Genomic DNA, 13,100 nt, shown 5'->3' on the forward strand with positions numbered 1-13,100 from the left:
TTAGGTTATATATTTTTTATTGAAGTATAGTTGATTTACTGTGTTGTGTTAGTTTCTAGTGTATAGCATGGTGATTCAGTTATATATATTCTTTTTCATATTTTTTATTATAGGTTATTGCAAGAATTGAATATAGTTCCTTGTGCTATACAGTAGGTCCTTGTTGCTTATCTATTTTATCTATAGTAGTTAGTATCTATAAATCCCAAACTCCTAATTTATTCTTCCCCTCCTTTCTCCTTTGGCAACCACAGGTCTGTTTTCTATGTCTGTGGGCCTGTTTCTATTTGTAAATAAGTTCATTTGTGTCATTTTTTTTAGATTCCACATACAAGTGATATCATATGATATTTGTCTTTCTCTGTCTGACTTACTTCACTTAGTATGATAATCTCTAGGTCCATCTATGTTGCTGTAGTTGACATTATTTCATTCTTTTTTGTGGCTGAGTAGTATTCCATTGTAAATTTCCTTCTCTCAATATTTCTTTTTATGTCAGCTTTTTTCCTTTTCACCTCCTTTCATTGCCTTTTCATTTCAGATTAGCTTTTTCTTAGGATATTCTGTTTCACTTCATAGAGTCCATCTCTTTGCACAAGTCAAGGATGCCAAATATTGCCTGAAATTTTCCTCTGGATCCTTCTCTAGATCATTTTCTGAGGTATGCTATTCTTTCTGATGGTGTTCTTTTTTTCCCTGTCCTATAGTATGTTTTCATATAGCCTTTTCTGAATTTTTCTCTTTATCTTTCAAATAAGATGATATATATTTAGATTAACTATGTGGCATAGATTGCCTTTGATCCTACCTCTGGTCATTTGTGTTATGGAGAACGCCATCTCAGACCATGGCTGGAAAGCAGGTAGAGCATGACTCCCACTTAAATTCCTTTTTTCTGCCTGGCTTTCATGCAGTGTATTCTTATTCTACTAACATGGCATCTTCTTTATTGCCTGGTTCCCTATATACTGAAGCAATGGCATGTATGAAATTCAGGTTTCCTAAACATACTTTTACCAAGCTTGTTCATTCTTTGATCCTTTTATAGTTCTTTACTTGTGGAGACCACATCCTCCAGAATGCACTGCAGAGTATTTTGTTCTACCACCACCACCTCATCATTCCTGCCCACTTGTTTTCTGGGATTTGAAATCACTGCCTAGATGTTAAAAAATTGGAGGAGGGAGGTTAGAAGGAGTGGATGGGAGACCTCAGAGGTTACAAGAAATTGTATGATGGTTTGTCCTCCTGAATCGCAGAAGAGACCAGCTGTGCAGTTCTCATTGGTTGTGCAATGAAGCCTAGAGTCTAGGGACACCGATGGCTGAGAGGGGCTGGCTTCTACACACCTTCCTTCCCTTTTTGTGAGCATTTTTACAAGGTGAAGCCAGAGAATGCAGTGAGCTAATACCTAATATAGTTTTTTCTCACCTGGCAGTTGTAGTTAGTCATTTTCTTCCTGATTGAAGTATCAAGTTTTTAGTGTTGTACATTTTTGCCTTTGTGCTACATAATTACAGTATTTTTGTGAGAAGCCACTATTTCAAAACCATTGTAAATACTGTATTATGTGCTGGTGATTTGTCTTACCCCTTTCCTTTAAATAGATTATAAATTACTCAGTCATTTTATGTAATAACTACCTTGTGTCTTCTTCAGGCCATGCACAGATTGTCCATCTCCTTTTAGAAAGAAATAAGTCTGGAACCATCCCATCTGACAGCCAAGGAGCAACGCCCTTGCACTATGCAGCTCAGAGTAACTTTGCTGTAAGTAAATCACAACAATTATCTTTTTTTTAATTAAAATTTTATTTTGATATTCATATGCAGTTGTAAGAGATAAAACAAGACCCCATGTACTGGTCATCCAGTTGTTGTGTGTGTTGCGAGTAAAAAGAGTGCTGTGATTTAACCGTGGATTGTACTCCTGTGGCTGTTCCTAATACTTGTATGACCTTGAGCCTAAATTTCGTCTGTAGAATGAGGGGCTGGATTAGATGAGCCCTTAAATGTTTTCTTGCTCTAAAATATTGAGGATCAACATTTTATACCTTTTTTGACCAACTCACAACCTCCAGAAATTTTTTTTCTGAAACTATTTTATTTCCACTCAAGCAAATTTTCTGTGATCTTCCTAAAAGTTTGTAAGCATCTGAGTTTTGAGGAAAGATGCAATTTTAAATGCTATGAATAGTAACCCCAACTAAAATTATCAAACACTATAAGAATTATTAAGGGTCCTAATTTTTGTATGATTACTTAGAGAAATGACCTTGAATGTAGGAATTGCTGATTAAATATTTGTTTAAATGGATTGAATACTGCATTTCTCAGTAACCACCTGTCACTTTCAATAAATGCACTAATTATTTTTAAAACTAGTAACAAAACTCACAGTGAGAGAATGTATTAGCCTTCTCTGAAGTTAGGTTTTTAAACTTAATGGAGGATGATCATTCTCAATTATTAGAATATTAAATGAGGGAGTTAGGTTATATTTTTGAAGTGCTATGAAAACTAAAACCAATATAAAAGGACAGAGGATTGTTACTTTCAATGGAAATTGTAGTTTTGTTATTCATAAAAAGATAATTTCGTTTGATTCAAAAGTAGAGGAAAAAATGCTTTGCTTGGTGTAAGTCGTATGTAACACTGGCTTTATTACCATGGAAAATGCCATTCTCTTGTTTCAAATTTTTAAATGAAGTTTTCTTACAGGAAACTGTTAAAGTGTTTTTAAAACATCCTTCAGTAAAAGATGATTCAGATCTTGAAGGAAGAACATCCTTTATGTGGGCTGCTGGGAAAGGCAGTGATGACGTCCTTAGGACTATGCTGACTTTAAAATCTGACATTGACATTAACATGGCAGACAAATACGGAGGGACAGGTAAGAACCAGTAGACATATTCAGTTTGCTTTCATTCGGGCTCCAAAGTGTAGATTGTGCTATAAAATTGGCAAAATAGTAAGTTGACACCATTGTTCTTAATCTAATATTGTTTGACTTTCTTTCATCTTCACTTTTAAGTTTAGGTTTCCAGGATAGCACTCCAACGGCTTTATTTCTTCCAAGTATTACGGCTAAAATTAGCCTATGTCTCTACCAAGTGAATCTTGACATTTGGTTTAAAAGCCTTGTTGCTCCTTAGACATGATTGCAGGAACTCTTCTGATCATATCTTTGCATAAAAAGAAAGCATGAACCTGTACTTTAAAACTTTGCATATTTAGTAGTTATTAACTATTTTTTCAAAAATTTAGCATTATATCTTAAGGAATGCACACATGTAAGTATGTTCTTGCCAGTCTCATATAATATGCTCTTTCCTCAATTTTGAGTAGCATTACCACATCCTGAATCTCCCATTTTAGAGATACCTCCCATGACTCTAGAAGCTTCAAAACTTCAAAAGCTCTTACTAGATATTTCCTTTCATCTCTTTTTCTAATAAGAGAGCCCTTTAACCAGATGTTGATTACTGAGAGAAGTAGTACAAGTCTTTTAACATTCATTGTCAACTTGGAGGTCTCTTCCTTGTGTACTGCGGTCAGCCCTCCCTGTCTGCGCGTTTCACACGTGCAGGTGTGGAGGGCTAACTTGTATTCATTGTACTGCACCATTTTAAGTAAGGGTCTTGAGCAAATTCAGATTTTCGTGTCCGTGGGGGCTCCTGGAACCAACCCACCATACGTACCGAGGAATGCCTGTATATCCACTTGAAAGTCAGAAGGAGAAAGAAAAATCACACAACAGCATGATAACACTGAACAGAGTAAAATCTCTGAGAAGCTATGAGCTTCTCAATGTTATGTTTTATTTGTGGAGAGAGCCATTTACCCCTACCTGTTATTCCGGATAAGATCTTTCTTGACCACTAAATCTATTGATGCAGCCCTTGGGGATAGAAGGTAGGGGAGCTGCTATACCTAATATCTTCTTCCCTATATTTAGACCGTCACACTTTCTAATTTTTTAAAGAGAGTTTTTAGGTGGTAGCAATTTTGATGAAGTCTTTAACTTTCAAAAGTATTTCTTTGTCAAAGCTTCACAGTAGACCTTAAGCTTCTTATGGGGTGTAGTACAGACACATAGGATACTGATTTTTTTAAATGGTCTGAACATTTAATTTTTTTGTCAGACTTCTGTTAGTATGCAGTCTTTTACTTTATCACTAGCATTGCTCGTTAACTTTTTATGTATTTTAATAAAGTATGGACTAGGATACTTGCATTCTCTTGACTAAAGGTGTGCATCATGGTTGGGGTTGAGACATAAATTCTTCTCACATTCACTCATTCCCTGGGCTCGCTCTCCTAAGGGGATTTTATTATATGTCAGAGACAACTTCCTGACATTTCTCTTCTATGCAAGTGAGTTCCTCCCCTCATCCCTCTACTGGGTTGTTTTTCCTTAATTAAAAGTGAATTCTTACAAATAGCAATATATGGATATTATTTGGATCTTGATTCAAATAAATCAACTTTTTAAATTAGAAAGCTATTAGGAAAATGTTAACACTCTCTGGATATTTGATCTTACAAAGCCTTTGTTAATACTTGTTAGGTATGAAAATGGGACTATCCTTTCTTTGCATTGCTGGGGCTGGGGTTCTGCTAACCACAGTCCCCCTTTGTCAGCAGGGGAGTCACCCATAGGGGACAGTAGAGAGAGACTGGGAAGCTGAAGAGAAACAGGTGATTGCATCTTGTTTGCTTCCTATTCTTGTCTTTGTTTCCTGTTCCTGTGAGCATTACCCTAGTAAATCTTATTCAACAGAAGAGTGATAGCTTGTTCCAGTGGCAATAGTTAATTTCACTTTGCAGGTTTTCCAACACTCACAGTACCAGCCAAAGAGCATCTTCCTCAGAGACCCCAGCAAGAGCCCAGCAGAGCCCCTCCTCAGAGGTCTGAGTTTCAGCTCTGTAGGGTGCCTCTTCTAAGCTTTTAAGGTTTTAAAATTCCATCCTCTTCCTTTTGTTCCTTAATCTTAGAATTGCTAGCTGTTTTCTGCGTTTACTGCCTCTGTGATACCTTAGTGCTCCCTTTTTGCTTTTTCAGTTCTTTAGTACCTAGCTAGCAATTCTTTATATTGAATTCTCTCTGTCAAACAATCTAGAATGAATATGGTTTCTGTCTCCTGGTTGGATTCTGACTGATACAGGGTTGTGTTTTAAAAAAGAATCCTTGTCTTTCAGACATAGTTAATAAAATATTCACAAATTCACAAATGGAAGGATATGACTCTAGAATTTTCTTAAAAAAAATCAGAAGTGGGGGGAATGGCTAGCAGTTAGATGAAACAAGATTAGCCATGCATTGGTAATTGTTGAAGCTACATGATGGCTTTGTTGAGTTCACTGGACTATTGCCTTTACTTTTGAATATGTTTGAAAATGTTTGTAACATAGCTATTAAAAATAATTTTTAAAGCTCCTATATAAACTTGTGGTACCTATTCAAAGAAAGAGCAACAACAGTTAAGTCTAAGATTGCTTTAAAATAAAGTAAATGATAATAGTCAGAAATAGGGAATTTCCTTTAATAAGATCGTTAATTCTAAGTTTTGCTTATTTGAAATTTTGTCTTTTTTTCAATTTGACGTTGATATTTATCTGAGGAGTCTATTGCGTACTTGATGCTGTATTACACAATCATAGAATTTCAGAATTAAAAAGTATCTTCAAATTAAATCTAGTGCAGAGTCTTCCAAACCATGTTCTTCAGAACAGCAGATTCCTTTAGAGGTACCTGAAGTGTTGCTGACCGGGTGGATGCTTAAGTGGGTAACCCTCTACCCCTACTTTAGTCAGAACCACTCAGCTCTTGACTATTTTATATACTGGGTGTTTATCAAATTTCATTTGGGAGGGAAAAAACATTCTTATGCTCTTAAAATGTGAAAATTACTGAACTATCACAGATATATCATGCCTTGATCTGTTTTACAACATTCTCACCAATATTTTTCACCAGAAACATCTCACCAGTATCTTTCAGCCTCTGATTGAACAGCTCCAATACAGAGAACCCATTACTTCCATCTTAATCTCTTTCCATTAGGATGCTTTTCCTTATACTGAGCCAAAATCTGTCAAACTGAATGAGCCACTCTATGTTCTCTTCCACATGACACGCTTCAGATAGATGAAGTCTCTCACATCCATCTGAATCTTATCTAGGCCAGACTAGCATTCAGCCATTTAGGTCAGGCTTTTCAAACTCAAGTATGCATAAGAATTACTAGGGGTGTTCCCGCACTATCTAGAGGTCCTACATCAAATCCTGTCAACAAGTCCTGTTGACTCCACCTCCACAATATATTCTAAATCTTTCTGATTCTCTCCATCTGCACTCCTGCCACCCTAGGTCAGGCCATCTCCATTTTCACCCAGTCTACTGCAATAATGTTAACTGGCCTCCTGCTTATATTCTAATTTACCACAATGCATTCTCTTCAAAACAGCTAGAGTGGTCAGTTTAAAGCATCAGTCAAGTATCACTCACCTACTTGAAGCCCTTCAGTGTCTTCCATCCCTCTGACCTGTGTGGCCATTTATAGTCCATCCTTTTCTACCTTTCTGACTTCCCTCCCTCTCACTCATTGTGCTGCAGCTTCCTTGACTTCCTGAAACACATGGATTCACTCCTACCCTTGTACTAATTGTTCTTTGTCCAGACTACTCTCCTTGAGGTCTTTGCATTGCTGTCTCTTTTTTATGATTTAATCTCAACATAAATGTCATCTCTTTAGTAAGGCTTTCCCTAACCACCAATCAAAAGTAGTCTTCTGGTCACTGTACATATCAAAATATTTTTTATTTCTTTAATTACACCACCCATCACCATCTAATACTTAAATGTGTATTGATTTTGTGTTTTGTTTTGTTTTGCTTCTTCTACTAGAATATAACCTTAGCTATTTTGTTCCCAGCTGAATTACCAACATTACATTAGTACCCAGCCAACAATAGCTTCTCAACAAACCCCCAGGAATCTGCATTTCTATAGGCATCCCAGGTTTGGTCCATGGATCACACTTTATGAGAGAAACATTGTCGTAGGCAGTATAGAGCCATAATACTGGAAAGAGCTGGCCCAGGCTTCTAGACAGTTATCCTGAAAAAATTCAGCAGAATTTAGAGAGTGATGAATTAAATAGAATTTAAAGAGCAATCTAAAGAATGATGGCATAAGCACTACAGTGGAATAATATAGGCAGGGATCAGTGTAACATGATACTCATACATGGTCAAAATTCCTCTTTCAAACCCCTTATCAGAGAGGAGACCACACTTCATCTCAAATTTTTCTCCGATGTTGAAATGATATCTTTTAAATTGGGCCCCAGGGACATAGCTGGCTTGCATTTAGAGCCATGTTGTATGAAACATGCTCTCAATGCAGTAAGATACGCCCACTCTCAGTACCATGTGGGTACACAGACCAACCGCAGGAACATCAGGGGCGACCAACAGAAGGAACAGTAGATTGACACCTCCCATTACACAACCCCTTTGGGGCTTAAACTAATTGAGTGGGCTGGTGGGCAGAATTGCCTGCATCATTCAAATCATTTCTCTTTGTCATCGTTCTCTTACTCTCTTAGAAAGAGGAAAAGATAATAAAGTAGTCATTGAGAAGAGGACCAACAGACCAAGAGTAACTGAGATTTCAGACCAACAGGATGGAAAGGAAGAAAACAGTGAGATGAGACAGGTAGAAGGAAAGGGGGAAAATGTGAGTAATATATGTGAATGGAAAGGAAGATGGAAATCTATAAAAGTGAAAAATAGAGAATACTGAAGACTAAACTGCACTTAGCCAAAATGATGGGAAAATAAAAAGAGGAAAAGATACGCAGTTAGGTTAATAAAAAGGTAAAGCTGTTATTAAAGAGTTCTTTCTTTTGCTTCCTTTGTAGCTTTACATGCTGCTGCCCTTTCCGGCCATGTCAGCACCGTGAAGTTATTATTGGAAAATAACGCTCAAGTCGATGCTACTGATGTCATGAAACATACTCCACTTTTCCGAGCCTGTGAGATGGGACACAAAGATGTGATTCAGACCCTCATTAAAGGTTAGTTATTAGGAGTGCTCCTAATAAGGCACTTTAAAAAGGTAGGATTTCTTGCGTTCGCCCTCTGAAATAACAGCTTTACATCACCGCCTGGGTGGAGGGAGGGAGAAAGAGCACGTGGCACCAGGCCTGCTCCTAGCTCCACCTGTTGGTAGTTGTTCGATCTGGGGAAAGTCATTGCTCCTGCCTGATCCTCAACTTCATTTTATGTAAAAGGAAAAGGATCCCTACCCTGACCAACTTATGGACTTGTAAAAATCTGAAGTAGATGATACACACTGAGGCAGCTGCATTTAAAGGACTGTTCTATTTTTTAAAGTCTCTTCTTTTTGAGACTTGCTCTCTTTGTTAGACATTCCCATTATACTTCTGCTTTTTCAGGTGGAGCAAGAGTAGATCTAGTTGACCAAGATGGGCATTCTCTTCTGCATTGGGCAGCGCTTGGAGGAAATGCTGATGTTTGCCAGATATTGATAGAAAATAAGATCAACCCGAATGTGCAGGATTACGCGGGAAGAACCCCGTTGCAGTGTGCTGCCTATGGGGGGTATATCAACTGCATGGCGGTGCTCATGGAAAACAATGCAGACCCTAACATTCAAGACAAAGAGGTAGAAATTCTGGGTCTTTTCTATATTTTTTGCTGTAAAGTGTTTAGAGTATTGCTTCCTTGTTAAGTAAAATTAAGTAAAACAACAGTTTATCAAATGAAGAGATCACTCACAAATCTGTTAATTAAAAATGATTTTTATTTGTCTATGTTTCCTTCTAGTCCTTGCCTCTAGATCCATATATAATTTTAAAAAGTCATAATATAGAATGGGAATAATTTTATAACTTTTATAAAACCTGTATTCATAGCATTTGTATATATGTATATATATATATGTATGATTTTACAAACCACATTTTGTTTTGTTCATTTAAAATTATCACCATTATTTTTTTCATTTGATATGTCATCTTTTTCATAATCATGAGGCTTAATATTGAAAAGTTCTAAGAGCTTTCTGCTTAATAACTCATTCAGCCCTCACAGCAAGTCTATAAAGTAGTTACTATTATCATCCCCACTTGACAGATGAGGAAATTGATGCTCATGGAGCTTAAATAGTTACCCTAAGGCGACAACAGTGCCGGAGTGTTGGGGGCAGTATCCAAACTATTACTGTAACCTCAACTTTGGAGGTTCTAGGGAAAAACCTGTTCCCTTGACTTTTCCAGCTTCTAGAAGCTTCCCTTATTCCTCCATCTTCAAATCTAGCAATGACTGGCCAAGTCTTCTCACACTGCGTCACTCTGACATTCACCCTTCTGCCTCCATTTTTCACTTACAAGGACCCCTGTGATTACATTGGACCTATCTGGATAATGCAGGATAATCTCTGCAACTCAAGTTCAGCTCGTTAGCAACCTTAATTACATCTTCAACCTTAATTCTCCCTTTTCATATAATATTATATAGTTAGAGATTCCAGAGATTAGGATGTAGATATCTCTGCGAGGGGGTGCCTTGTTCTGCCTACCACACTGATTTGTAGCTTAAATTTTACTGCAGTCAAAAAATATACTCTGAATTATTTTAATCTTTCAAATTCTTTTGAGGCTTTCTTATGTCCCAGCATATGGTTGATTTTGGTCCATGTTCTATGTACACTTAAGAAGAGTACTAATTTTGTCATTGTTCCATATGTTTTATATACATTATCACTTAGTTCAAATTTTACATTGTGTTGTTCACACCTTCTGTATCTTTACCACTCTTTTATCTATTTGTTCTATCAACTATTGTAAAATATGAGTTTAAAATCTCCCACTGTGATTATGGATTTGACTATCTCCCATTTTAATTTAGTCAGTTTTCATCCTCTATATTTGGAAGCTATGCCATCAGGTGCATACAGATCTAGGATTGTGATATCTTCCTCTTTGGCTCCTTTAACCCTGTGAAACCACTTTTATCTCTAGCAGTGCTTCATGCCTTTTTTATCTTTCATAACATTGAACTTTTTTAAGAATACCGGCCATTTATTTTCTAGAATTTCACTCAATTTGGGTTTGCCTAATGATTCCTCATAATTATATTCAAGTTTTGTATTTTGGGTTGGAAAATTATAGAAGTGATGTTGAACCTACTTATGTGTCACCTCTGGGATCATATTATGCCTATTAACGTAGAAGATTTTGATCACTTGGTTAAGATACAGCCTATTTTCTCCACTGTATACTTAACATTTTCCTTTTTTCTAATTAAGCAATTTGGGGGAAATGTTTATATGTTTGAGTTAGCATAAATAACCATGTGTCCAAAAATACCTACTCCAGATGTGCTTGGATTTTGTTTATGCTTGTAGGGAAGGACAGCTTTGCACTGGTCCTGTAACAATGGATACCTTGATGCCATTAAATTACTACTAGACTTTGCTGCTTTCCCTAATCAAATGGAAAACAATGAAGAGCGGTAAGTTGTTGATAAAAAGAGTGTATTGTTGTTCATCTCACATCCTTCTTGCATGTTAAAAAGTCTCAAGTTTAGAGGCTGGTTTAGAAATAAGTATACTGACAAGGAAACACTACCCTAAGACATCCTGAACCAGAAGAAAAGAACAAACATTCCACACAGTGTTGATTTAGAATCATGGGCTCTTAAAGCTATTCAGAACTTCAGACATTTCTGAGGGAAAGCTGATATTTTATAGACGAGGAAATTTAGGCCTTCTTCTGACTTGTGGCTAGCATAAAGTCAGGGGAGTCCTGACTGACCAGGACTAGGAATTTAGGTAGGCCAGCAGAATGTGTCATATATTCAAGAAGTTTCTCTTGATAAAGAGGATTTTATCAATTAGTGAACAGAGGTGCCACTGTATAGCATGAAAAAATAAGGAGTGTCTGAGATGAAAGTTAGGAATTTTAGTCTAAATACAGATTTCTTGAATAGTGTGGGATCCACAGAGTTAGCCAGGGTTGTTGTCCAAGGGCCTGAGCCCAGTAAAAAGGACTAGACACATTGTGAAGTCTAAGCAGGAGAGATTCGTGGTGGTCTTAGATCTAGGAAGAGTCCAGTAATTTGTAGGTAACAGCTAAGATGGTAATCAGATTTCAGTACCTGAGTCCCCCCCACCCCCGTCCCAGCCCAGGTCTGTAGTTTTCATTGGTCCTGGATGCTCTGATTAAAACAGCCCCTGCTCTGACACCGTCCCCACCCTCTTAGCCACTCAGTTCTTTCTTTGTGTCAGGAGGTGAGAGACTATAGGGAAGGAGGGACTTGCTCTAGGCCCCACTGTCTGAGGAAACATGGGACCGACCCTGTCATCTTTTCCCCTTCTTTCAGAACCCCTCCCCATTAGTTATACCCTCCATCTGTTTTTTTCTGTTCTCTTTTTTCTGCAGTTTGCCTTCTTTGCCTGTAAAGGCTTCTTTCTCTCACACCGCCTCTCTGCCTCCATTTCCTCACACTCACCATTCATGCCTTTGCAGCCCCGCTGCCATCCTCATGTTTAGACTGAGATCTGCGTGTGAATGGTCACTGGCATACTCCTAGTTGGTGAATCATCTGATGTCTTCTCTGCCCACTGTCGTTGGCCTTTGTGCATCTCCTGGTTCTGTTGACTCCTCTTCTTTACCTTATTGACACTGGATCTTCTCAAAGCTTCTGTGACAGTATATTTTCCTGATTCTCTTCTAATTGTGTCTGTGCCTCCTCCATCTCTTTTGGTTCCTCTTGCATTTTTAAATTTTTTAAATATAAACATTCTTCAAGGACCGGGTCCCTTCTCTCAGCCTGTCTCCTTTAGTGATCCGACTGAGCACCAAGGCGTCGGCAGTCACCTGGGTGCTGGAAGGCTCTCAGTCTCCATTTCAGCCTCACTACCTCTCCTCGGTTCACACTCGCACCTCCTCTTCATTTCCAGCACTGCTGTCTAAATCGTACCCTCTTTGACTCCTTCTGGGACTGTTGCAACGTCTCCTCACTTGTTTTCCTTCCTTTGATCTTTCCTTCATTCAATTCATCGGCTTCCAAAGTAGCCTTTCTAAATCATATTGCTAATGTAACTGTTAATCATGTCATTCCTCGATTCAAACACAGTCTCACCTAAGAAGATTGTCCTGATCCCACAGTCATGTGTCCCAAATACTGTCCCTACACTGTGAATTTTTATAGCACTGAGCACGGTTCACTTTATAACAATTTTATGTAATCTGTCTTCCCTGTTAGCAGAGATCTCCTGAAATCATGGTTGTCTCTGTATTGCTCACAGTGCTTTTTATGAAGTAGATGCTCAGTAAGTAACTGTTGCCTTGTCAAATCGGTGTTTACAGGCTCCCAGCAGCATCGCCGTGCTGCATACCTGTGTTAGAAACTTCTAGAATTCTTAGACCACATGCAGATTTAGATAAAGCAGATTAGTAGGTCTTACTTTGTAAGTGACTATATAGAGAACTGACTCTCTCTATTATAGTCAAATGACAATTTCAAAACAAAAGACTTGAAGATAAGGCATTTAGACATTTAAGGAAACTGAAAGGCCAAGCAAAATTCTCAGAGCTGCGGTTTTGACATTAAAGCAGATATGTGAGGGTTCCCAAGGTTTCTCCCTTTGAAGCCCTAAAAAACAAACAAACAAACAAAAGAGAGTGATTAAGAATCCTAAGAATTAGTGACAATTTACCCCTGTAAAGGATTCATTCTATAACGGTGTTATTGCCTGACTGCTGTTTTTTAGGAAAAAATTAAAAATTTTTTTTGTAATTCAATTCCCATTTATATACTAAGCTTTGAACTTCAGACCTACCTAAGTAAGCGTATAAATTAAGGTGTTTATTGCCTCCTGGAGTAAACATATATTTACTACAGACCGAAAGACCTAAGGAAAAATCCTCCTACCTGCACTTGCTGGTCTGCCGATGAAAAGAGACGGTGACAATATCCCAGTCTCCTTTATTGTTTCATCAGCAACGTGCCTGATGTACAGGTGTCAGGACTTGGCACTGCCTTTTATGCTTATTGACGTTCCAG

At 37.8% G+C, this 13,100-nt stretch overlaps 1 protein-coding gene across 10 annotated transcripts in view; it reads left to right on the top strand.

The window, feature by feature from the left end:
• INVS (inversin) overlaps nt 1–13,100 on the top strand; it is a 121,125-nt gene that overhangs the window by 74,402 nt on the left and 33,623 nt on the right. For all 10 annotated transcript variants that reach the window (XR_004319362.1, XM_014559744.2, XM_032478080.1 and 7 more), the window contains 5 exons: nt 1,660–1,769; nt 2,721–2,892; nt 7,928–8,083; nt 8,465–8,694; nt 10,438–10,544. Coding sequence is in view for 9 of the 10 variants with exons in the window: in XM_014559744.2 (XP_014415230.2) it covers nt 1,660–1,769; nt 2,721–2,892; nt 7,928–8,083; nt 8,465–8,694; nt 10,438–10,544 (775 nt within the window). In the remaining variant the exon portion in view is untranslated. The remainder of the gene's footprint in view (nt 1–1,659; nt 1,770–2,720; nt 2,893–7,927; nt 8,084–8,464; nt 8,695–10,437; nt 10,545–13,100) is intronic.

The sequence above is a fragment of the Camelus ferus genome, chromosome 4 (genome assembly GCF_009834535.1).
Source record: "Camelus ferus isolate YT-003-E chromosome 4, BCGSAC_Cfer_1.0, whole genome shotgun sequence".
In the NCBI taxonomy this organism is placed as follows: Eukaryota; Metazoa; Chordata; class Mammalia; order Artiodactyla; family Camelidae; genus Camelus; species Camelus ferus.